The 25,425-nt window shown below is 44.2% G+C and overlaps 3 protein-coding genes across 7 annotated transcripts in view; 2 read left to right on the top strand and 1 right to left on the bottom strand.

Moving 5' to 3' along the window:
* Positions 1–7,565: 7,565 nt before the first annotated feature.
* Positions 7,566–9,622, bottom strand: LOC110498782 (solute carrier family 2, facilitated glucose transporter member 11-like). The gene has a single exon (XM_036956084.1). It carries the CDS (start codon positions 9,199–9,201, stop codon positions 7,573–7,575), a length of 1,629 nt encoding a protein of 542 aa, XP_036811979.1. The 5' UTR covers positions 9,202–9,622; the 3' UTR covers positions 7,566–7,572.
* An 86-nt stretch (positions 9,623–9,708) lies between these two features.
* Positions 9,709–23,235, top strand: hltf (helicase-like transcription factor). Of its 3 annotated transcripts, none has more exons than XM_021576285.2 (26): positions 9,709–9,836; positions 10,438–10,622; positions 10,803–10,969; positions 11,115–11,248; positions 11,383–11,432; positions 11,694–11,765; positions 13,368–13,559; positions 13,654–13,722; positions 14,012–14,066; positions 14,403–14,469; positions 14,559–14,653; positions 14,742–14,786; positions 14,873–14,914; positions 15,000–15,080; positions 15,222–15,331; positions 15,435–15,578; positions 15,669–15,804; positions 15,897–16,032; positions 16,258–16,437; positions 18,132–18,247; positions 18,374–18,558; positions 18,652–18,771; positions 22,018–22,130; positions 22,207–22,387; positions 22,472–22,552; positions 22,676–23,235. In XM_021576285.2, the coding sequence occupies exons 2-26, from the start codon at positions 10,443–10,445 to the stop codon at positions 22,820–22,822; spliced, it is 2,898 nt and encodes a 965-aa protein (XP_021431960.2). In that variant the 5' UTR covers positions 9,709–9,836; positions 10,438–10,442; the 3' UTR covers positions 22,823–23,235. The 3 variants fall into 3 exon arrangements, with proteins under 3 accessions (XP_021431960.2, XP_021431959.2, XP_021431961.2); XM_021576284.2 differs by having other exon boundaries at positions 15,897–16,044; XM_021576286.2 differs by lacking the exons at positions 9,709–9,836; positions 10,438–10,622; positions 10,803–10,969; positions 11,383–11,432 and having other exon boundaries at positions 11,114–11,248; positions 15,897–16,044.
* Positions 23,236–23,632: 397 nt separating this feature from the next.
* The window catches only part of LOC110499261 (rho GTPase-activating protein 27), a 29,328-nt gene continuing 27,535 nt past the window's right edge, over positions 23,633–25,425 (top strand). For 2 of the 3 annotated variants that reach the window (XM_036956081.1, XM_036956082.1), the window contains exons 1-2: positions 23,633–23,922; positions 25,115–25,292. In XM_036956081.1, the coding sequence (XP_036811976.1) occupies positions 25,213–25,292 (80 nt within the window). In that variant the 5' untranslated portion in view covers positions 23,633–23,922; positions 25,115–25,212. The remainder of the gene's footprint in view (positions 23,923–25,114; positions 25,293–25,425) is intronic. The other variant, XM_036956083.1, reaches the window with a different exon arrangement.

Here is a 25,425-nt window from a genome sequence, read left to right as displayed (position 1 = left end):
CTCTCTTGGTAGATAGTGTGGTATACAGCTTATCGTGAGATACTCTACCTCAGGTGAGCAAAACCTTGAGACTTCCTTAGATATCGTGCAGCAGCTGTTTTTTTTAAAACAAATATACATAGACCGCCACCCCTTGTCTTACCAGAGGCTGCTGTTCTATCCTGCCGATGCAGTGTATAACCCGCCAGCTCTATGTTATTCATGTTGTCGTTCAGCCACGACTCGTGAAACATCATGAAAAACAGTAATACTGATAAAAGTAATACAAATAAAATGTATTTATAATACTACTAAATTGTTTTTTGTAATTATAATCAACTTTAGCAAATACTTTAAAAGACCAGTGTTTCAACCATTCATATTGCACTGTAAAATGTACTGTAAAATTACTCTCAGTAGCACCTTTAGCATTCAAACCACAGAGTTTTTAGGCAGGCTGCTGCTGCCACAGTCCAGGTCTGTATGAAGCACAGGAGCCATTGGTTGGTGTCCCGAGAAGCAGCCCATCTCAGAACTGAGGTCCTGGGGAGAGGAGAGCAGTGAGGGGGGTTCCTCTGGTGGTTTTCTTCTTTCTGCTACTACTGCATTTGCTGCTGCTTCTTCTGTTGTTGTTGCCTGGAGTCAGCATTTGCCTGGAGCGTGAAAGACGGCGAGAAGAGATCAGTATCAGGAGGGAGACTGCGATATATGGAGAAAGAAAGAGGCAGAAGGGAGAGAGGGGGGAAATTAAGTTATCCAGAGAAATAAAGAGATGGAGAGGAAGAGACTGATGATGTCAGACACGGGGAAAAAAGAGAGGAAAGATTCAGACAAAGAAAACGTGAGAAAGCAAGATATGAGGTCTGGCTTAGCATGCAGTCTCTCTGTGAGAGGATCCACTTACTCGGTGTGTTTGTGTTCTACGTTGCATCTGTCCGCCCTGCTCTGCTCCCAGTTGCACTTTGTGTGTTGAGTTTCCACAGCATGTCGGGTTTAAAGTGAACCACACACACCCAGGAAGGCCAGCCCACTCAAGTACCTCTCCATCACAGTTGACAACTCTATGGTGTCCCCCTCCGAGAGTGCAAAGAACCTCAGCGTGAACCTGGACAACACCCTGTTGTTTTCTGCAAACATCCAAGCAGTGACTCTCTCCTGCAGGTTCATGCCCTACAACATCCATAGAAAATTATTTCCTCACACAGGAAGTGGCACAGGTCCTAATCCAGGTACTTGTCATCTCCCATCTGGACAACTGCAACTCTGCTGGCTGGGTTCACTGGTTGTGCCATCAAACCCTTGCAACTTATTCAGAACGCCGCAGCCAGCCCGCCTGATGTTGAACCTTCCCAAGTTATCCCATGTCACCCAGCTCCTCTGCACTTTCCACTGGCTCTCAGTGGAAGTTCGCATCCACTTCAAGACCCTGGTGCTTGACTATGGAGCATCAAGGGGAACTGCCCCCTCCCTACCTTCAGGCAGTGGTCGAAAATGTACCCAATTGTCATACTTGAGTAAAAGTAAAGATACCTCAGAAAATGACAAGTAAAAGTGAGTCACCCATTAAAATACTACTTGAGTAAAAGTATTTGGTTTGAAATATACTTAAGTACCAAAAGTAAATGTCATTGCTAAAATATACTTAAGTATCAATAGTAAAAGCATGAATAATTAAACATTCCTTATATTAAGCAAACCAGACAGCACAATTATTATTTTTACAGATAGCCAGAGGCACACTCCAACACTCAGACATAATTTACAAACTAAGCATTTGTGTTTAGTGAGTCTGCCAGATCAGAGGCAGCAGGGATTTTCTCTTGATAAGTGAATTGGACCATTTTCTGTCCTGCTAAACACTCAAAATAATAAAAGTACATTATTTTCTTTAGGAACATAGCAAAGTAAAAGTTGTCAAAAAATATAAATAGTGAAGTACAGATACTCCAAAACACAATGTAAGTAGTACTTTAAACTATTTTTACTTAAGTACTTTACACCACTGCCTTCAGGCTATGCTCAAACCCTACACCCCAAGCCACTTCTATTTTCTTGGCCGGGTCAGCTCCCGCTCGTCCCAGTCAAAGTTCTTCTCTGTCCTGGCACCCCAATATTGGAATGAGCTTCCCCCGGACGTTAGTACGGCTGAGTCCCTTGACCATCTTCCAAAAACGTCTGAAAACCTACCTCTTCAAAGAATCTTCATTACATCGCACAGCGACAAAAAAATGTCAACAACACTTGCCTTTTCCTGATTACTTGGAGAAAGATGTACTTACTACAACTGTGATATGTGGCTGTCTCACCGATCTATCTTAAGATGAATGTGCTAATAACTAAGTCGTTCTTGATAAGAGCACCTTGCTAAATTACAAAAATGTAAACATTTATATGTCTATGGTGAGTGTAGGCACCTGAGCTGATTGCCTTATTGAAAATTATTGTAACAGTTCTTCTCAAGACATTAGATTTTAATTAGGATAGATTTCTTGCATTTTAAAATATTATCATCATTACAGAAATGGTAGAGTACAGCATGCAGTATTTTATAGGTTATAGACAGTACCAGTCAAAAGTCTGGACACACCTACTCATTCAAGGGTTTTTCATTATTTTCTACATTGTAGAATAATAGTGAAGACATCAACACTTTGAAATAACACATTTGGAATCATGTTGTAACAAAAAAAAAAAAAGTTAAATAAATCAAAATATTTGAAATTCTTCAAAGATGCCACCCTTTGCCTTGATGGCAGCTTTGCACAATTTTGGCATTCTCTCAATCAGCTTCACTTGGAATGCTTTTCCAACAGTCTTGAAGGAGTTTCCACATATGGTGAGCACTTGTTGGCTGCTTTTCCTTCACTCTGCGGTCTAACTCATCCCAAACCCAACTGGGTTGAGGTTGGGTGATGGTGTAGGCCAGGTCATCTGATGCAGCACTCTTGGTCAAATAGCCCTGGGAGGTGTGTTTTGGGTCATTGTCCGGTTGGAAAACAAATGATTGTCCCACTAAGTGCAAACCAGATGCAGGATGCATGTATGTGCCTTGAATTCTAAATAAAATCATTGTCACCAGCAAAGCACCTCCTCCATGCTTCACAGTGGGAACCACACATGCGAAGATCATCCTTCTGTGCGTCTCACTGCGGTTGGAACCAGAAATCTCACTTTAAAAAAAAAAAAAATTGTACCCTTTTTTCTCCCCAATTTCGTGGTATCCAATTGTTGTAGTAGCTACTATCTTGTCTCATCGCTACAACTCCCGTACGGGCTCGGGAGAGACGAAGGTTGAAAGTCAAGTCTCCGATACACAACCCAACCAAGCCACACAGCCAGCATCCAACCCGGAAGCCAGCACCAATGCGCCGGAGGAAACACAGTGTGCGCCCAGCCCGCCACAGGAGTCGCTGGTGCGCGATGAGACAAGGACACCCCTACCGACCAAGCCCTAACCCGGGCGACGCTAGGCCAATTGTGCGTCGCCCCACGGACCTCCCGGTCGCGGCCGGTTACGACAGAGCCTGGGCGCGAACCCAGGAACTCTGATGGCACAGCTGGCGCTGCAGTACAGCGCCCTTAACCACTGCGCCACCCGGGAGGCCATAGATTTCCACCAGTCTAATGTCCATTGCTCGTGTTTCTTGGCCCAAGCAAGTCTCTTCTTATTGGTGTCCTTTAGTACTAGTTTCTTTGCAGCAATTTGACCATGAAGGCCTGATTCACACAGTCTCCTCTGAACAGTTGATGTTGAGATGCGTCTGTTTCTTGAACTCTATGAAGCATTTATTTGGCCTGCAATCTGAGATGCTGTTAACTGTAATGAACTTATTCTCTGCAGCAGAGGTAACTCTAGGTCTTCCTTTCCTGTGGCGGTCCTCATGAGGGCCAGTTTCATCATAGTGCTTGATGGTTTTTGTGATTGCACTTGAAGAAACTTTCAAAGTTCTTGACATTTTCTGGAATGACTGACCTTCATGTCTTAAAGTAATGATGAACTGTAATTTCTCTTTGCTTATTTGAGCTGTTCTTGCCATAATATGGACTTGGTCTTTTACCAAATAGGGCTATCTTCTGTATACCACCCCTACCTTGTCACAACACAACTGATTGCCTCAAACGCATTAAGAAGGAAAGAAATTCCACAAATTAAGCCACACCTGTTCATTAAAATGCATTCCAGGTGACTACCTCATGAAGCTGGTTGAGAGAATGCCAAGAGTGCAGAAAACTGTCATCAAGGCAAATGGTGGATACTTTGAAGAATCTCAAATATATTTTGATTTGTTTAACACTTTTTTGGTTACTACAGGATTCCATGTGTTATTTCATAGTTTCGATGTCTTCACTATTATTCTACAAAGTAGAAAATAGTAAAAATAAAGAAAAACCTGGAATGACTGGATGTGTCCAAACTTTTGACTGGTACTGTATCTATATTATATAGTTGTTTCATGACAGAAAAAGATTGCTGGATTGACATCAGCACTTGTTTCAGTCTAACACTCAAATACATACAAAGCAAGAATTGCAAATAATGGCTTCATAGAGTTTATTTGTCATGCTTGAAAGTGCATAGATAACCTTTGGGTACCCAAGAGTAACCAAGAGTAGGGTGGACCTGATACTGAAGGTACATACATGAAACCCTAAAACAAAGGATTTACTCAGCGCAATGATGCCACTTAATGGACATTCTGGATAGTCATTTAAATAGTAACATTATAGCCTATATTATGTGTTTTAAGTGTTTGTGTTGTGGCATAAAGAGTGAAAATAGCTGGTGATTTCCTGATCAAACAGACAAAATAGGATGAAAATACATAATCCAACACTCCTTTTGGTGATAAATAAAACATGCATTATATACTGTAAACATACTGCAACAATCAATATCAATTAAGGTTTGGCATTTACAGCAAAATAGGTCGAGCTTACAACATTCTAAATTGTACATAACTGTAGAGACTGGACTTGATGAGAGTAGTACAGTACTGATATTCAAGTATAAACAGACAATGCCCTTTCCCCATATCACACAGGCATGGAAGGAACATATCTGACTCAAACTGCACCATAATTACATCAGTCTAAACATAATGGAGGTAATGGAGTTTTGATAAAGAAATCATAGCAATAATATAGTGCAAAATCATTATTCAAAATCATTATTCATTATAGGGCTGACCCCCAATTTAGTCGACTGGTCAATTAATTGGCCGATAAGCTGTTGGTCAACCGAGATCTCTTTAGTCAAGCAGTAGCAATTATTGTAATTTTTTTCATGGTGCACAAGACCTGTCTGATTCACGGCAGTCTCAGTGGACTAATCCATTGCAGAGGCCAAGGGGAGGGCACAATCCATCACTCTAAGACGTGATACTGACATTTTATATGGTTATATTAGGTAAAAATAACGGTGCAACATTAATGAATCAAATATTAATTTAGAACAAATTAGTTTTCTCCCGCATTGGATACGGTCACTGTCCGCAGTTCTGAAACAATCTTCAGTGCGCCATAGAATTGCTGCCTTTCCCTATGTTGCTATGTGCATAATAGCAAAGTTAAACAGCATATTGGGATTGAGAACAATGCGGTGGAGGCAGCAGCAGAGATGGGGAAACAGCCCTAGCCTAATTGTCTAAGAAAATTGAGGAGCGAGGAAACCACAATTGAATTAGGTCTATAATGAAGAGCCTAACTGTTAAATGTGCCTGGCTTTATAAATCATTCATATACATCTACAGAAATAAGACAGATATTGCTTCTGTTGCCTGTTTGAGCGTTTCTTTAACAGCCTACAAATTCCATGAGCACCAAGCCTCATGCAACGGCAAAATGGCGGCTAAAGCAATTTCACAGATTTGGCTGTTTTCAATCATTATAATAATGAGTAATGTCGTCATCATTAGTAGGCTTTGTATTTTAACCTTGTATAACCACCATCGAGGTGTAGGCCTAAGAGCGCGTCCTGTTTAGTCTTAATACCATAAATAACTTAGGCCTATATTTCATTATATAGGCCACTGTATCAATCAATCATTCATTTCTTCGTTCGTTCATGCCATCACAAAGCATACGAGACAAACATGCTTTGAAATGCAATCAAGCATTTTAGTTTTACAATTAAATAACGTAAGCTTTGAATAATTTACCGAATCAATAAATAAACCGCAATTCACGAATGCATGCAACTGTTTTTAATCTGATGTAATAAAGGCTTTATATATTCGTTTTTTTCATTAGTAGACTCTCTGGTACACTTATTTATTTAGTGTTGTTTAGACTGTTCCAAATGGTTATAAAAAATGATAATATTGTAATCTAACAGCAACTGCTTGGAACATGATACTCACAACGCTTGCGCTTATACCCAAATATTTCTTAATCTCCAGTAGTTTCCACAACTAAGTCAAATGTCTTCGACAGATCTGACTTCCCCTTTCCCTCCTGAGCAACCAGTAAATATTCTCCCATTTTGAGTTTCTTTTTCCATATCCTCCTCATCCATTTTACTAGTTGACATTATGGGTTTGGAGTTTGTTATAAGCAATTTATTGATGTGATTATGATAGGCTATAGGCCCTATTGATCACATGCATGCGATGCTTACATGTTTCATGTAAAGAGAGCAAGGGTTGAGGGAATAGGGAATATTTTTTGTAAACAAATTAGGGATTTCGATAACATAACTTTTAGTCAGAAACAAGTAAGAAACTAAATGGCTGAAATGATGTTGCAGTTTCAGCACGGACAGCGCATCAAACACTTGCTGTGGTGCCTTTTCACTGCAGTAGGGTGGAGAACGAGACAAAGTGTGCTAGTCACACAGGCACTCAATGTCATTTTTTTAACACAGTGTGACCATCGGGCTCTTTCTTGAGTCATTTTTGTGTGATAATTATCTAATCAAACAGTGTGCTTAAAGCATCAGACAAGCTCAGTGCATATTTAGTTGATTTTATTCAAACACATAGGGTGTATGTCTATATATGGAAAAATAAGTTTCAACATTTTGATTGGTTGAAAGAACAGGGAGACTCTCGGTCGACCAAGATTTTATTTTTAGTCGGGGACAGCCTTAATTTGTCATTATAACAGCAGTCTTGATTACAGTGAGTTCATAAAGAGGTATAGGCTATTTGGTATAGGGCCCAAGGCACCACATTCATACACCATAATTAAATATAATTCATATAATACTCCACCCTCAGACCCCCAGACTGTTCCCCCAGGCTCTGGGTCTAGGCGGTGAGAGAGAGAGGCTCTGGGTCTAGGTGGTGAGAGAGGGGCTCTGGGTCTACGGTGGTGAGAGAGAGGCTCTGGGTCTAGGGCAGTGAGAGAGAGGCTCTGGGTCTAGGGCAGTGAGAGAGAGAGGCTCTGGGTCTAGGGCGGTGAGAGAAAGAGGCTCTGGGTCTAGGAGATGAAAGAGGGGCTCTGGGTCTACGGTGGTGAGAGAGAGGCTCTGGGTCTAGGGCAGTGAGAGAGAGAGGCTCTGGGTCTAGGGCGGTGAGAGAGAGAGGCTCTGGTCTAGGACTGTAAAGAGAGAGAGGCTCTGGGTCTAGGGCTGTGAGAGAGAGAGGCTCTGGTCTAGGGCTGTGAGAGAGAGAGGCTCTGGTCTAGGGCTGTGAGAGAGAGAGGCTCTGGGTCTAGGAGATGAGAGAGGGGCTCTGGGTCTATGGTGGTGAGAGAGAGAGCTTTACCCAGCTGATATTGCTCCTTCATGGGCTCGGGCCCCTGCTTCTCTGGGCCCTTCTTCAAAAGACTCCTATCAAACTCTGCTGTGATCTCAGCAAGTGTCCTGCCCTTGGTCTCGGGCAGAGTGAGGCCCACAAACAAAGAGGCCGTCACACAGACGCAACAGAACGGGATGAAGCAGAGCGCATTGAGGTAACTCACTAGAAACGGAAAAGCCATGCCTACTATCAAGAGGTTGATCCACATGAGGGACCCAGCCACCATGTAGGCCGCAGGCCGAGCCGTCTGGTCAAAGATCTCAGCAGGCAAGATTCCCGTAACCCCGGCAGGGCCCATACCGAAGCTGAGGATATAGCAGAACACACAGGCCATACTGAGATAGGGCATCCCTGGGACAGAGTAGCCCTGGAGGGTCAGGGCCAGGGTGAAGACCAGCGCCCAGACCGCCATCAGGGCGTATCCGCCACTGAGGAGCATCCTGCGGCCCACACGCTCAATCAGCAGGTTACACACGACGGCAGCAGTGAACTCGCAGGCCCCAGTGCCAATAGAAACATACTGGACCTTCTCCACAGGGATTCCTGCTGCTAGGAAGATGTACGAGGCATAGAAGTAGATGGAGTCATTACCACACAGCATCATGGCACTGCTAGCAGCCATCACAGTGCGTAGTTGGGGGTGGAGGGAGCGGTTGGAGAACAGGTCCCAGGGAGTCTGAATCTTGGCCGTGGCCCCACCGGCGTCAGCCTGCTCCTGCAGCATCTCCTCCATCTCCAGGCTGAAGTCAGCCCCGCCGCGGAACCTACCCAGAGCCCGGGCGCACGCCTCCTTGTTCCCCCGGTCCATGAGCAGGTAGCGGGGGCTCTCAGGGAACCAGGGCAGGGTGAGCAGCTGGAGGAGGCCTGGGAGGGCATTGCTGGCCAGGAGGTAGGGCCAGAGGGGCTCGGTACCCAACAGCTCCGTTAGACCCACCACCTGGCCCAGGAAGATCCCGAATGCAGTGAACACGGCAGAGGAGAAGGCCACAGCGCCACGCAGGTGTTTGGGGGCGCTCTCTACGAAATACATGGGCTGGATGTTCATGCTCACTCCAGCGTTGATCCCCACTAGCAGGCGGGCAAAAATAATCATCTCAACTGACCTCGCCGCCCTGCTGGTAAGGGCGAGGACTGCACCGAGGAACAAGAAAGAGTTATTGAGAAGTAGTGAGTTCTTCCTGCCACAGCGGACAGCCATGGGTCCTGCCAGAAGAGCCCCGGTCAGGCCACCCAGGGAGAAGGCAGACACGATCACGGTCCACAGCAGGGTCACCTGGGAGGTGTCTAGGCCGGTTCCCCAGCGCTCCCAGTATGTGTCATTGATGAACCTCTGGATGTGGTTGGTTGGGGCGTTGATGATGGAGAGGTTGTAGCCGTACTGGAAGGTGCCACCGATGGCAGCGGAGCACACCGCCAAGGTGAGGGCTCTGGAATTGCCTGCAGGCCTATCTGTCTCTGTGTCATCATCCTCTCTAACATTCATTTGCAAGATTTGAGACTGTGTTGATTCTAATAAGAATTTATTCCTTAAGAGGACAGATGCATCAGGCTCAGAGCTTACTGAACACTGGTTTGATAGCAGCTGTGTTTTTCAGACACACGGTAAATAAAGTAATGTATGAGCCAGAATGGCCGATATGGTAGGCCAATATTTCACCTGTTTCTGTAGCGTGAGGGATCTTGTCTTGATAGCTACTGGACAGGACGCTAAATTCTATGCCCAAACGTAACTCAACCGTTGGAAAAATAAGAATTAGGGAGGGAGTCTTACCATATTGATGGAACAGATAAACAAATCTGGCACAGACCAACATGTATATTGAAAGAAAGCGTATTTCTGATTCGGGATGACACTAGCTACCGGTGTCCACTTGATGTTGAAGGATATAGCAAATACGGGTACCTCGATGAATCGGAAATTCAGAATACGTGTTTGCCAATCAAAAACGCAGAATACTTTGGTGGGCGTGTTCCTTTCTTGTGACGCTAGACTAAGCTGAGAGTCCGCGCTCATTGGCTATTCAGGAGAGAGACGAAGGCGCTTAAATACGCAGCCTGCGTTGAAGGACTGAAACATTACGAAACTAACATTTAGCAAATAAGTTGTTGATCTTCAAGGTGAATCCAAACCCCGCTATATTTGACCTATTGTTAACATTTGTATATATTGTGAAATACATGCATAGGCCAATCATGACCTAGCTAGTTAGGTCATTAACCAGCGTTGGCTAGTTAGCTTAGAACAAGCTCAGCTAATGCTTGCTAGTTTTTAAGGTTAGACCAAAACGCCATTCACGTGCTAGTGCCCACTACTAGTCAAATGTTTGTTGTAGCTGCTTGAACTTAAGATAATCAGTCTTACTAGAGACCACCCCTCCCAGCCACCGTGCTTCTATGTCTGCGTTGCTTGCTGTTTGGGCTTTTCTGCTCAGTTTCTGTATAAGCACTTTGACGTCTGCTGATGCAAAAAGGCCTTTATAAATACATTTGATTGATTCATCCAGTACAGTAGCCAGCAAACTAGCTCGAATGTCAGCTAGTTATGTTAGGAGTTAATTTTGCACTTGCAAATAAAACACCGGATTCAACTATATACAACTGGTTGGCTAGTTTAATCAGGAGTCTTATTGCTGGGATAGAACAAAACATGTGTGCACACCCTGGGGTAGGGCCTTGGGGAAACACGGGTCTACTTGTCAACTGTGTGTATGTGTTTCAGGCACCATGCAGTCCAGGCGATGGTTTGGAGGGGCTGGGTTTAGCTTTGCAGATGACCAGGTCACAGAGACGTTGTCCCAGGCCATCCGAGGCACAGGAGAAGAGCTGGACCGAGAGCCAGACACTGGGGTGCTGTTTGGCAGCCTACGTGGGAGCGTGGTAGGCCTCCGGTATTATACTGGCGTGGTAAGTAGCTATCTACCAAAAGGTAAAGAAAAACTTGCTAAATCCATTAATCTTAAGTTGGTCCAAGGGTTTGTCCTGACCAGTCCTGGCTTTAGGCTAACTAACTTCTTACTAGTTTTACTTTAACTTATGCGTCACAAATAGGCCTTGAGAATGAATGACCCTATTATGTGTGTATAGGTGAACAAAGGGGAGATGGTGTCTCTGGTGCGTCAGCCTCAGAACCCATACGACTGTAATGCGGTGATGGTGGCTAACGTCTATGGCAGTCAGGTGGGGCACATCAAACGAGAGCTAGCCGTGTTGTTGGCTAACATCATGGACAACAACTTGGCCAGGGTGGAAGGGTGAGTGAGTGTGTGTGAGAGCAGGGCTGACAGTGTCCATGGGTCCTGTCATAGTTCATGTAGAGGTCCATGGATCAGTGTTTATAACTGATATGCAGCTGTGTGTGTACAAGCCAATGTAATGAACTGTTTTGTGTGTGTTTAGGGTGGTGCCGTTCGGGGTGACAAACCAGTTCACCATGTCTGTAGTTCTGTCCTTCTGGGGGAGAGAGGAGAACAGAGATGCAGTGTTGAGGCAGATAACTTCCCGCAGCTTCAAACTGCAGAGTGGGCCTACAGGTACACACACACACACATGCTGACACAGGTACACTCATAGCCTCCTCCTGGGCAATCTCTTGTCTCACTGTGTGTGTGTGTGTGTGTGTGTGTGTGTGTGTGTGTGTCATTTGGGAATGGATTCATGTGTGTAGATGGTTCTAGAGGTCTGCCCAGGAAGAGTGTCCTACTGACTGCAGAAGAGGTATTATACTTCCAACCATCTGCTTCCCAAATAGCACCCTATTCCCTATTTAGTGCACTACTTTTGACCGGGACCCATGGGGCTCTTGTCAAAAGTAGTTCACTATGTACGGAATATGGTGCATTTTGATCAGACACAATACACTTAAAAACAAATAGGCTTAGGCTACGTACAGTATAAAGATGTACACCAAGATTTTGGAAATTATGATTACCTACTTCTGGGTTGTCGTATCACGCCGTTTCCTCCCCTCTCCTGCAGTTGAAGAATGCATTTGACAATTTATTTGAAAACCTGATGGAGGATAAGATTGGAGAGAGAGAGGCAGTGGAGGTGAGTGCATGTATACTTGTGTGTTTTTAAGAGAAGCGGGAGAGTCAGGAATGGAGGGCCTCTTGAGTGGCGCAGCGGTCTTGCGGCATCACTACAGCCTGGGGTTCAAGCCCAACTGGCCGTGACCGGGAGTCCCATAGGGTGGCGCACAATTGGCCCAGCGTCATATGGGTTAGGGGAGGGTTTGGCTGGTGGGGGGCTTTACTTGGCTCATTACACTATACAGACTCCTTGTGGTGCGCCAGGCGCCTGCAGGCTGTCTTCCGTCGTCAGTTGAACAGTGTTTCCTCCGACACATTGGTGCAGCTGGCTTCCGGGTTTAATCGTGTGGGTGTTAATAAGCGCGCTTTGGGGGCCTCCCGAGTGACGCAGTGGTCTAAGGCACTGCATCGCTGTGCCACTAGAGATCCTGGTCGAGTCCAGGCTCTGTCGCAGCCGACCGCGACCGGTAGACCCATGGGGCGGCGCACTATTGGTCCGGGTTAGTTGAGGGTTTGGCCGGCAGGGATGTCCTTGTCCCATCGCGCTCTAGCAACTCCTGTGGTGGGCCGGGCGCATGCACGCTGACACGGTCGCCAGGTGTACTGTGTTTCCTCCGTCATGTTGGTGTGGCTGGCTTCTGGGTTAAGCTGGCATTGTGTCAAGAAGCAGTGCGGTTGGGTTGTGTTTCTGAGGACGCACGGCTGTCGACCTTCGCCTCTCCCGAGTCCGTACAGGAGTTGCAGCGATGAGACAAGACTGTAACTACTAATTGGAGACTGTGAAAAAGGGGTAAATAAAAATGGTAAAAATTATAATAAAAAGAAGGCTTTGGCGGGTCATTTTTCGGAAGACACGACTCGACCTTCCCCTCTCCTGAGCCCATTATGGAGCTGAAAATTCTTGAAATTTTCTGGATTGACTGACCTTCATGTGGCTATTTTAAGAATCTCAAATGTAAAATATATTTTGAATTGTTTTAACACTTTTTTGATTACTACATGATTCCATATGTGTTATTTCATAGTTTTGATGTCTTCACTATTATTCTACATAGTAAATAGTAAAAATAAAGACAAACCCCTGCAATGAGTAGGTGTGTCCAAACTTTTGACTGGTACTGTGTGTACACACCCACACACACACTACTGTTCAAAAGTTTGGGGTTACCTAGAAATGTCCTTGATTTTGAAAGAAAAGCACATTTTCTTTGTCCATTTTAAAATAACCTCAAATTGATCAGAAATACAGTATAGACATTGTTGATGTTTTAAAGTTTCTGATAATGGGCCTCTGTACGCATATGTAGATATTCCATTACAAATCAGCCATTTCCAGCTGCAGCAGTCATTTACAACATTAACAATGTCTACACTGTATTTCTGGTCAATTTGATGTTATTTTAATGGACAAAACATTTGCTTTTCTTTCAAAAACAAGGATATTTCTAAGTGACCCCAACATTTTGAACTCCAGTGTGTATGTGTGTGTGTGTGTGTGTGTGTATATATATATATATATAAATATGTGTGTGTATATGTGTGTGTGTATATACACAGGAAGGAGGAGGTTGAAATCGGAATAGACTCATTGCTGTTTGTGTGTGTATCTTTCGATCTACAGGCAGTGTGTACTCCGCTGCTGCCCCACCAGAAGCAGGCTCTGAGCTGGATGTGTGTGTGTGAAAACAACGCTGCGCTGCCCCACTTCTGGGAGGTTAAGGGGGAACTGTTCTATAACACACTCACACACTCCTCTGTTAGAGAGAGACCGCAGAGGGTCCGGGGCGGCATACTGGCTGACGACATGGGACTGGTGAGACGAACACACACACTGATTACTGACCATGTACAGTACATGAACACACACACACACCCTTCACCATCACCACTGTGGTTTGTGTTTTCAGGGGAAAACGTTGACCACCATCGCTCTGATCCTCTCCAACTTCCACCACGGGAAACCTCTGTGTGAACCGGTAAGTGTTATGATCTGAAGTGGGCTTCCTTCGTGGCTGCTGATTGGTGAAATGATTAGGTGATAGATTTGACACTGTCATGTCTGTTCAGATCAGGGTTGGGGGGGCGGGGTCAATTCAATTTTAATTTCTCCAGTCAATTCAAAAAGTAAACCCAATTTCAAGTTATTTTTCATTAATTGACCCCAACACTGGTTCAGATCAGCTGTCGTAAAGTGAAAAGATGACAGCCTCTGTGCGTGGATTTCTGAATGTCCTGTCAGTGAGCTGTGTCTATATGTCTCTGTAGGAGAAGTCTTCCCCTGAACCTAAGGCCTCTACCACCGCAAGGAAAAACCCTGAAGGTAAGTGTGTGTGATCAGACATTTCAGGTGCCTGCTCCTCGCTCACTAATGTTGATTCCGCTTTCTCTCTCTCTCTCGTTCGTTCGTTCGTTCGTTCGTTCGTTCGTTCTTTCTTTCTTTCTTTCTTTCTTTCTTTCTTTCTTTCTTTCTTTCTTTCTTTCTTTCTTTCTTTCTTTCTTTCTTTCTTTCTTTCTTTCTTTCTTTCTTTCTTTCTTTCTTTCTTTCTTTCTTTCTTTCTTTCTTTCTTTCTTTCTTTCTTTCTTTCTTTCTTTCTTTCTTTCTTTCTTTCTTTCTTTCTTTCTTTCTTTCTTTCTTCCTTCCTTCCTTCTCTCTCAGGGAAGAGTGGCGACGGGGATCAGGCAGAAGTGTCTGTGGGTCCCGCTGGTCACTCCCCTTGTATGAGGTAGGTTAGAGCCTTAGCACATAGCTCTCTGCTTGCGTATGTTATCACCTCTGGTTTCTGTCAGGACAAATTGTGTGTGTGTGTTTCAGCGCCAATCAGGCTGAAACCCAGGTGGAGTCAGTGGACGTGGTGCAAGAGGATGTGGTGGAGGATGGAGACGAGGACTGGGTGTCTGAAAAGAAAGGTAGAAGTCCCTAATATACACACTACTACTATTTGTGTGAGGACATGCAGACTCAGCTGAACTAATATATCTGTCCTTCACCACACAGCGAAGGGAAGGCCACAGGGAGGCAAGGCCACCACAACAAAGAAAGGTAAATTGGCTGTGTGTGTGATTTTTGTCCCTCCTGATGCCATGTATATGTGGTGGTCTGTGCTGCAATAAAATCTGTCCTTTCAGCTGCTAAGACCAAAGGGAAAGCAGTCAGCACCTCAAGAAAAGGTAAGACAGCCATCTTTACAAGTACGGGCATTTAGGATTTGAAACATAGTTTGCGTGCAAAACTGGGTGGTGTGTGTGTGTCTAGGGGGTGCTGTGTTGGAGGACCTGGACTTTGCAGCAGCACTGAGTGGGTTAACACAGGGAGCTCCTCAGAAAAAGAGTGTCGGTGAGTTCAGTGGTCAATATATGGTGGATATATTATATTGCTCTGCCATGCATCATTGATATACTGATGATCTGTGATAAAGCTACACGCATCCCCGCCCATTTGATGACTGCATTATTTGGTGTGTGTGTGTGAGTTTAGGTAAAAGTGTAGTTTCGCCGGTGGAAGCTGCCTCTTCCCAGAGCACAGACGACCCAGCAGCCAGAGCCACTCTCATCATCTGCCCCTTATCGGTACTCAGCAACTGGCTGGTGAGAACACATTATTTTGCACATTCGTGCACACACATAAACAGTCAGTCAGTCAAACGGTCAGTCACTCTCACACACACTAACATGTTAACTTGTGTTGTAGGACCAGTTGGATCAACATGTGCGAGCGGACGTCAAGCTGAATGTGTATCTGTACTATGGCTCGGAACGCAACAGGGACACACACTTCCTGTCCTCGCAGCACATGGTCCTCACCACCTACAACGTGCTTTCTGCTGACTACTCGGTGAGTGGAGGGTGGGTGTGTGTTATCGCTCTTGATTTGGGACTGGTAAACTGCAACGCTCTCTCTTTCACTCACTCCTCTCTGTCTCAGGGCAGTGCTAGTCCCCTCCATACAGTGAGCTGGTTGAGAGTGGTCTTGGACGAGGGCCATATTATCAGAAACCCAAACACCCAGCAGAGCAAGGCTGTACTCAAATTAAACACACAGAGACGCTGGATACTCACAGGTACTAGCCACACACACACACACACACTGCTAGTGGATAATGTCAACTGCTGACATAGAACATGTGAAGAGCTCAGTGTCATTTGTGTCCAGGCACTCCCATCCAGAACAACCTGAGGGATCTGTGGATGCTGGTGGCTTTTCTGCGTCTGAAGCCATTCGACGTGAGAGAGTGGTGGAACAGAGTCATACAGAGACCTGTCACACAGGGGGACAAGACGGGCCTGCAGTCAGTACACGCGTGCGCACACACAACAGCGAGAGAGTCATTCACAGTCATGCTAGCTTGACTGACTGGCTGGCTGACTCATGGTTATTAGAACCCTCCTGCTAAAGCGACAACTGATCTCGACTACAGCATCTCACATTTGTAACAATGGCTGTGTTTATGTTTTCACTGGCTGCCAAAGCTGACAACTCAAATGTGTGTGTTTGACCCGGCGTGTGTGTTTAGGAATCTGCAGGCTCTGGTGAAGTGTGTCACGCTGCGTCGTACGAAGGCCAGCCGTGTGTGTGGTCGGCCTCTGGTCTCTCTACCGGAGAGGAGTGTCAGAATAGAGGAAGTGGAGCTGACACAGAAGGAGAGGGAGGAATACGAGCTGGCACGCACAGAGGGACGCACCACCATCAGCAGGTGTGGCTGTGTGTGTTTATACAGTGCCTTGCGAAAGTATTCGGCCCCCTTGAACTTTGCGACCTTTTGCCACATTTCAGGCTTCAAACATAAAGATATAAAACTGTATTTTTTTGTGAAGAATCAACAACAAGTGGGACACAATCATGAAGTGGAACGACATTTATTGGATATTTCAAACTTTTTTAACAAATCAAAAACTGAAAAATTGGGCGTGCAAAATTATTCAGCCCCCTTAAGTTAATACTTTGTAGCGCCACCTTTTGCTGCGATTACAGCTGTAAGTCGCTTGGGGTATGTCTCTATCAGTTTTGCACATCGAGAGACTGACATTTTTTCCCATTCCTCCTTGCAAAACAGCTCAAGCTCAGTGAGGTTGGATGGAGAGCATTTGTGAACAGCAGTTTTCAGTTCTTTCCACAGATTCTCGATTGGATTCAGGTCTGGACTTTGACTTGGCCATTCTAACACCTGGATATGTTTATTTTTGAACCATTCCATTGTAGATTTTGCTTTATGTTTTGGATCATTGTCTTGTTGGAAGACAAATCTCCGTCCCAGTCTCAGGTCTTTTGCAGACTCCATCAGGTTTTCTTCCAGAATGGTCCTGTATTTGGCTCCATCCATCTTCCCATCAATTTTAACCATCTTCCCTGTCCCTGCTGAAGAAAAGCAGGCCCAAACCATGATGCTGCCACCACCACCATGTTTGACAGTGGGGATGGTGTGTTCAGCTGTGTTGCTTTTACGCCAAACATAACGTCTTGCATTGTTGCCAAAAAGTTCAATTTTGGTTTCATCTGACCAGAGCACCTTCTTCCACACGTTTGGTGTGTCTCCCAGGTGGCTTGTGGCAAACTTTAAACAACACTTTTTATGGATATCTTTCAGAAATGGCTTTCTTCTTGCCACTCTTCCATAAAGGCCAGATTTGTGCAATATACGACTGATTGTTGTCCTATGGACAGAGTCTCCCACCTCAGCTGTAGATCTCTGCAGTTCATCCAGAGTGATCATGGGCCTCTTGGCTGCATCTCTGATCAGTCTTCTCCTTGTATGAGCTGAAAGTTTAGAGGGACGGCCAGGTCTTGGTAGATTTGCAGTGGTCTGATGCTCCTTCCATTTCAATATTATCGCTTGCACAGTGCTCCTTGGGATGTTTAAAGCTTGGGAAATCTTTTTGTATCCAAATCCGGCTTTAAACTTCTTCACAACAGTATCTCGGACCTGCCTGGTGTGTTCCTTGTTCTTCATGATGCTCTCTGCGCTTTTAACGGACCTCTGAGACTATCACAGTGCAGGTGCATTTGTACGGAGACTTGATTACACACAGGTGGATTGTATTTATCATCATTAGTCATTTAGGTCAACATTGGATCATTCAGAGATCCTCACTGAACTTCTGGAGAGAGTTTGCTGCACTGAAAGTAAAGGGGCTGAATAATTTTGCACGCCCAATTTTTCAGTTTTTGATTTGTTAAAGTTTGAAATATCCAATAAATGTCGTTCCACTTCATGATTGTGTCCCACTTGTTGTTGATTCTTCACAAAAAACACAGTTTTATATCTTTATGTTTGAAGCCTGAAATGTGGCAAAAGGTCGCAAAGTTCAAGGGGGACGAATACTTTCGCAAGGCACTGTACCTGTGTGTGGCCATGTGTGTTGTCACCTGTGTGTGTGTGTGTGTGTCTAGGTACGTTGCAGAGGGGACCGTCCTCAGGAACTACGCAGATGTTCTGGCTATCCTAGTCAGGCTGAGACAGTTCTGCTGCCACCCTGGCCTACTGGGAAAGACCACTACACACACAGGTAACACACATATATGGGTAAAGTGTGTGTATACACATACATTTTGTAACTTTTGTAGCAGATTGTTTTGTTGGTATTTTAAATAAGCCACATACCATTCTAATGAACCCCCCCCCCCCTCGCCAGGTGTGGTAGCTGTGACTCCTGCAGAGTTGAGAGAGCGTCTGATAATGAAACTGAGGCTGGTGCTGGGCACTGGCTCGGATGAAGAGTGTGCTGTATGTCTGGACTCTGTTCGTCTGCCCGTCATCACACACTGTGCACACGTCTACTGCAGACCCTGCATCGCAGAGGTCATACGCAGTGAGCAGGTAGTTAACTACATACACGCCATGTGTCTCTCTTGCTCTCTCGCGCTCGCTCGCTCGCTGCAGGTATTGACCAGGTACACTTATTGTGTGTAGGAGCAGGCACGGTGCCCTCTGTGCAGAGGCCAGATCAAGGCCAGTGAACTAGTGGAGTTCCCTCTGGAGGAGGAGGAGGAGGAGAGTAACCTCTTGGAGAACTGGAGGAGCAGCTCCAAGGTAACATAGATACACCTGGAGAACCACTTCTGGGGTATATTCATTTGTGCAAACTAGCAATACATTTATTGTGAACGTTCAGGTAGTCCCTCCCTGTTTGGACCCGTTTGATTCCTAGTGAATACCAACCACCCTGTTGTAGAAAGTTGTTGTGCCTATAAACATTTTGTGTATACATACATGCATATACATACTTACTTATTACTAACTAACTAATTAACTGTCAAAAGTTTTAGAATACCTACTCATTCAAAGGTTTTTCTTTACTATTTTCTACATTGTAGAATAATAGTGAAGACATCAAATCTATGAAGTAACACACATGGAATCATGTAAGCAAATAAGTGTTAAACAAGTCAAAAAATATTTTATATTTGAGATTCTTCAAATAGCCACCCTTTGCTTTGATGACAGCTTTGCACACTCTTGGCATTCTCTCAACCATGAGGTAGTCACCTGGAATGCATTTCAATTAATAGGTGTGCCTTGTGAAAAGTTAATTTGTGGAATTTCTTTCCTTCTTAATGCGTTTGAGCCAATCAGTTGTGTTGTGACAAGGTAGGGGGGTATACAGAAGATAGTGCTATTTGGTAAAATACCAAGTCCATATTATGGCAAGAACAGCTCAAATAATCAAAGAGAAATGACAGTCCATCGTTATTTTAAGACATGGTCAGTCAATACGGAAAATTTCAAGTACTTTGACGTTTCCTCGAGCAGTCGCAAAAACCTTCAAGCGATATGATGATCTGGCTCTCATGACAAGCGCCACAGGAATGGAAGAACCAGAGTTACCTCTGCTGCAGAGGATACGTTCATTAGAGTTACCATCCTCAGAAATTGCAGCCCAAATAAATGCTTCACAGAATCAACTGTTCAGAGGAGACAGTAAATCAGGCTTTCATGGTTGAATTGCTGCAAAGAAACCTCTACTGAAGGACACCAGTAAGAAGAGACTTGCTTGGGCCATCAAACACGAGCAATGGACATTAGACCGGTGGAAGTCTGTCCTTTGGTGTGTTGAGTCCAAATTTTAGATTTTTCGTTCTAACCGCCGTGTCTTTGAGACACAGTATCGGTGAACGGATGATCTCCACATGTATATTTCCCACCGTAAAGCAAAGATTTATTTAGAATTCAAGGCACAGTTAACCAGCATGGCTACCACAGCATTCTGCAGCGATACGTCATCCCATCTGGTTTGGGCTTAGTGGGACAATCATTTGTTTTTCAACAGGACAATGACCCAACACACTTCCTGGCTGTGTAAGGGCTATTTGACCAAGAAGGAGAGTGATGGAGTGCTGCATCAGATCATCTGGCCTCCACAATCATCCGTCCTCAACCAAATTGAGATGGTTTGGGATTGGTCGGATCACAGAATGAAGGAAAAGCAGCCAACAAGTACTCAGCATATGTGGGAACTCCAAGACGGTTGGAAAAGCATTCCAGGTGAAGCTGGTTGAGAGAATGCCAAGAGTGTACAAGCTGTCCAGGCAAAAGGTGGCTATTTGAAGTATCTCAAATATAAAATATATTGATTTGTTTAACACTTTTTTGTTTACTACATGATTCCCTATGTGTTATTTCATAGTAAAGATGTCTTCACTATTATTCTACAATGTAGAAAACAGTAAAAATGAAGAAAAACCCTTGAATGAGTAGGTGTTGTAAAACTTTTGACTGGTTTTGTGTATGTGTACGCATACATACAGTGGCAAGAAAAGTATGTGAACTCTTTGGAATTACCTGGACTTCTGCATAAATTGGTCATAAAATTGGATCTGATCTTCATCTAAGTCACAACAATAGACAAACAGTCTGCTCAAACTATTGTACGTTTTCATGTCTTTATTGAACACACCGTGTAAACATTCACAGTGCAGGGTGGGAAAAGTATGTGAACCCTTGGTTTTAATAATGAACTCAACCAAGTTGCGGATCAGACCTGAACAACGGTCAGGAGGAATTTTGGACCATTCCTCTTTACAAAACTGTTTCAGTTCAGCAATATTCTTGGGATGTCTGGTGTGAACCGCTCTCTTGGGGTCATGCCACAGCATCTCAATCGGGTTGAGGTCAGGACTGACTGGGCCACTCCAGAAGGTCTATTTTCTTCTGTTCAAGCCATTCTGTTGTTGATTTACTTCTGTGTTTTGGGTCGTTGTCCTGTTGCATCACCCAACTTCTGTTGAGCTTCAATTGGCAGACAGACAGCCTTACATTCTCCTGCAAAATGTCTTGATAAACTTGGGAATTTCAGTTTTCCATCAATGATAGCAAGCTGTCCAGGCCCTGAGGCTTCAAAGCAGCTCCAAACCATGATGCTCCCTCCACTATACTTTTTTTGGGGGGGGGGGTCTACGTATCGTAGACTCGGCAACAGAGATGTTAGCATTTTCCAGAGACTTCTGTAAGTCTTTAGCTGACATTAGGATTCTTCATAACCTCATTGAGCATTCTGCACTGTGCTCGTGCTGTCATCTTTGCAGGACGGCCACTCCTAGGGAGAGTAGCAACAGTGCTGAACGTTCTCCATTTATAGACAATTTGTCTTACCGTGAACTGATGAACATCAAGGCTTTTAGAGATACTTTTGTAACCCTTTCCAGCTTTATGCAAGTCAACCGTTCTTAATCTTACGTCTTCTGAGATCTCTTTTGTTCGAGGGATGGTTCACATCAGGCAATGCTTGTGATTATCAAATAAAAAACATTTGTGAGATTTTATAGGGCAGGGCAGGTCTGACCAACGTCTCCAATCTCGTCTCAATGATTGGACTCCAGGTTAGCTGCCTCCTGACTCCAATTAGCTTTAGGAGAAGTCATTAGCCTAGGGGTTCACATACTTTTTCCAACCTACACTGTGAATGTTTAAATGATGTATTCAATATAGACAAGACAAATACACACACACACATATATCCTTATGTACATATTATTTATCCCCTTACACTGTGTACAAGACAGTAGTTTTGGAATTGTTAGTTAGATTACTTGTTGATTATTACTGCATTGTCGGAACTAGAAGCACAAGCATTTCGCTACACTCGCATTAACATCTGCTAACCATGTGTATGTGACAAATAAAATTTGATTTGATTTGATATTTATTAGTGTGTATAATTGATTTATTACTGTATGTTCATAGAATCTGTACTCCTGTTGAATGGTTTTCATGTGCTATAAGATGTGATGGCTTCTAGCTACTGTAAGACACCCCCTGATCAACAAACGGTGTGTCTAGGTGGAGGCTCTAATGTCTAGCCTGCTCAGACTGCGCAGTGAGGACGACAGCATCAGGAGTCTGGTTGTCTCTCAGTTCACACGCTTCCTCACTATTCTGGAGATTCCACTCAGGTAACATGTACACACACACACAGAACACTTAAAAATATATTTTACCCCGGATCACTCTCTCACGCTCTGCCTCTAGGGAGGAGGGTTTCAAGTTTGTACGTCTGGACGGCACTATGAACCAGAAAAGGCGGGCTCAGGTCATTCAGGAGTTCCAGAGCGACGCCCCTGGCAGCCCATTGATCATGCTGCTGTCACTCAAAGCCGGAGGGGTGGGGATAAACCTCAGCGCTGCATCCCGCGTCTTCCTCATGGACCCAGTAAGTGTTTCAACTGTTCAGTAATCTACACTTTCCTCACACACAGACATACATGTACACACTCTGACATTTGTGTGTCCACAGGCATGGAACCCAGCAGCAGAGGACCAGTGTGTGGACCGGTGTCACCGCCTCGGCCAGAAGAGAGATGTTGTCATTACTAAGGTCAGAGGTTACATGGCTGCGGGTTGTGTGGAATGTAGTCACTAAAGTGTGTAGTTTTATCATGGACACAGAGGCAGTGGTGGTGTGTGTGTGTACATACAAATATTTATTGTGTGTGTGTAGTTCATAGTGAAGGGCTCCGTGGAGGAGAACATGGTGAAGATTCAGAGGCAGAAGCAGGATCTGGTGGAGAAGGCTTTTGGCACCAAGAACCCCAGTGAGAGGAAGACGTCACGTGTTGATGAAATCCGAGCCCTGATGGAGCTGTAGATGCCAGCACTAAAAACAGCAATTATTTTGAACAGAGCCCTCTCTGGCAGGCCAACATTGTTGTCCTTTAAGTTTAGAGGTAATGTTCTCCCAACTGTGGGACCAAACACACACACACTGCCCATTGTTTAGAGCAGTACTGCATGTGTGGGAATAAAGAATCTGTGACAAACCATACATTAGTCTTTTTAATTTGTTTTTGGTCCTAAATTTCCCCACAAAGGGAAATTCATAGCTCAGGGTTCAAACCTCTGTAAAACATCCTCTAGGGGTCTAGGGAATAGGTGAGACATGAGTTTACTGTAGACTTGACTAACTTGCTTTACTTTACAGAGCAGAGGAATATATGAGGATAAAAGGATGTGTGTCACAGGTGTAATTCCTAATAAAACTCAGATTAGAAATAATCTTGACCATTCTGTTTGCTTCCCTTTTTTGTCCAACTGTCATGTTGTTATACCAAACCAGCAGAATGCACACTGGCATGCAGGCTAGATGGTATTTAACACTAATAGCCAATGTTTGTGTCCCGAATGGCACCCTATATAGTGCACTACTTTTGACCAGGGCCCATAGTTGATGCACAATTTTGGGGGAATTTCTCTGGGCTGTTCGCCTATAACCAGAGACTGTACACTACTGTAGTTCTAAACAGAAGTAATGGTCACAGACTAAATGGAAACCATTTTTTATTTATGAGACAATAGGACTAACCTGAGTCACTACCATTTGCCATACTGTAGCACTCTGTGAGTGTTTGTTCCTGTCACCCAGTCTCACCATTCACTGTGTTGTTCCAATACACAGTTGGTAGAACAGGAAATGATACAGAGGCAGTCAGGCAAGTTGAAACCTGTGTGCGCACACAGGGCAGTGGTAGACTACTAGGATTTATAACGGACACCACAGGACCTCTGAACATAGGACTCTTGGACAAGTGAACTAATTTGATGGAAACTAGATGGTGAAATAGAGATTTACCAGGTTTAATATGATGGGTATTAATGGAAATGGAAGTTATTAAACTCCCTCTGACATTTGGGAGCCGCTGAACATTCAGAGAGAAGAGGACAAAGTTGGTACAAGCCTTGCATCTCCAGGTAGGCACATTTATTGTATCGTCAAGCCTTGAATTACATTGGTTTTATTGTAAAAGTTTGGTGTGATGTTAGTGTGCATTATTGTGACATGGGATTCCCTTTGAATGACACTGGCTATTCCGCTGTAAATGGGGATTCAATCAGAATGTGTTTAACTTGTTCTGCATAACATCTCTGACTCATTATAATGTAGAGTTGGTTTTTACCCTTGGCTTTATCAAGACCAAAACTTTATTTCAACACCATATCAATCAAGTTACTCAAACTCAAAGAAGATATTTAAAATGTATTTTCACCAGGACATTAGATCCAAGTACAATATCCAATGTCAACAAAATACAATTGTTATGATGACAGATCAGATGGCTCACTCACTTTGAATGGGTAAGAATGGAGAGGGAATCAACTTGGACCAATTTGACTTCTGACTAGTAATTGGTCCTGGTTGTCAATGATTTCACAATAATAAAATTAGAGGGAGGAACTGAGTCCTGTGTTTTCTGCAGTTCTCCATTGGCCTCTGGAGGCCTTATATGGGAAACTGAGATTGCAGATTGACTATGGGGTGATCTGAGAATCGTCACTCCAGGGTGGTGCAGGGCTACAGGCTTCCTGTTCTGTGGGCTCTGTGTGTGTGTGTGCCTGTGTTGTGTGTCTTTAGTGCTCTAAATTTGGGGTTAGGGCGTACTGCAGTGACTGCTGTCAGCAACTTCCTGTAGCAGTATTTTCATGCACAGCGATGGGAACCAACATTTAATGGTGTCTGCCTGCCCATTTTCAAGTTAAAATCATGGAACAAAAACGGCCATACCTGTCAGCCTGCATTCTTTATGATAATAATCTGTAAGGCAGATGTGCATCATGTTGCTAGAGGACAAAGATGGACTTTAGTAACTGAGTACTTCCACAACAGAGATCCTATTAATTAATCATAGATCCTATTAATTAGTTCTAATATGTAATTCTGTGAATCCCACAATGTTGAGGTTCCCCAACGCCTATTACTGTATGGCCAGTGTAGCAAAGTCCTGTCTCAGTTTACTGGATCTGAATTTATGTTTTTAATGCAAATAAAGTGTATGTCCCAAATGCCACTCTACCTATGGACCCTGGTAAAAAAAAGTAGGGTGCCATTTGAGATGCACAAAGTCAGATACAGCAGTTTTAAATGTACCCTTTTGACTGTTTCCAGCTCCCAAGATGACCTCTTCTGAAATGTGACTGTCTGCAACTCAATACAGAGGCCCCAGCCAGGGGAGCGGCTGACTGTAGAGGCCTACCTACAGTAACATGGAGATGGTGCAGGTGGAGTTTGAGTATGAGTACACAGCCAGGGACGGGGCTCTGGTCTCCATCAAGCCCAACGACATGTAATTGAATTGAAAATATTTATTGTCCATAAAATATTTCACAAGATGGAAATTAGTCATCAGCTCATGGTAAAATGAGTACAATTACAAACAAACAGATCGGACAACATGATATAGATTATAGATGTACTGT

This window comes from Oncorhynchus mykiss, chromosome 20 (genome assembly GCF_013265735.2).
Source record: "Oncorhynchus mykiss isolate Arlee chromosome 20, USDA_OmykA_1.1, whole genome shotgun sequence".
Lineage (NCBI taxonomy): Eukaryota > Metazoa > Chordata > Actinopteri > Salmoniformes > Salmonidae > Oncorhynchus > Oncorhynchus mykiss.
This window is presented reverse-complemented; position numbering and strand designations above follow the sequence as displayed.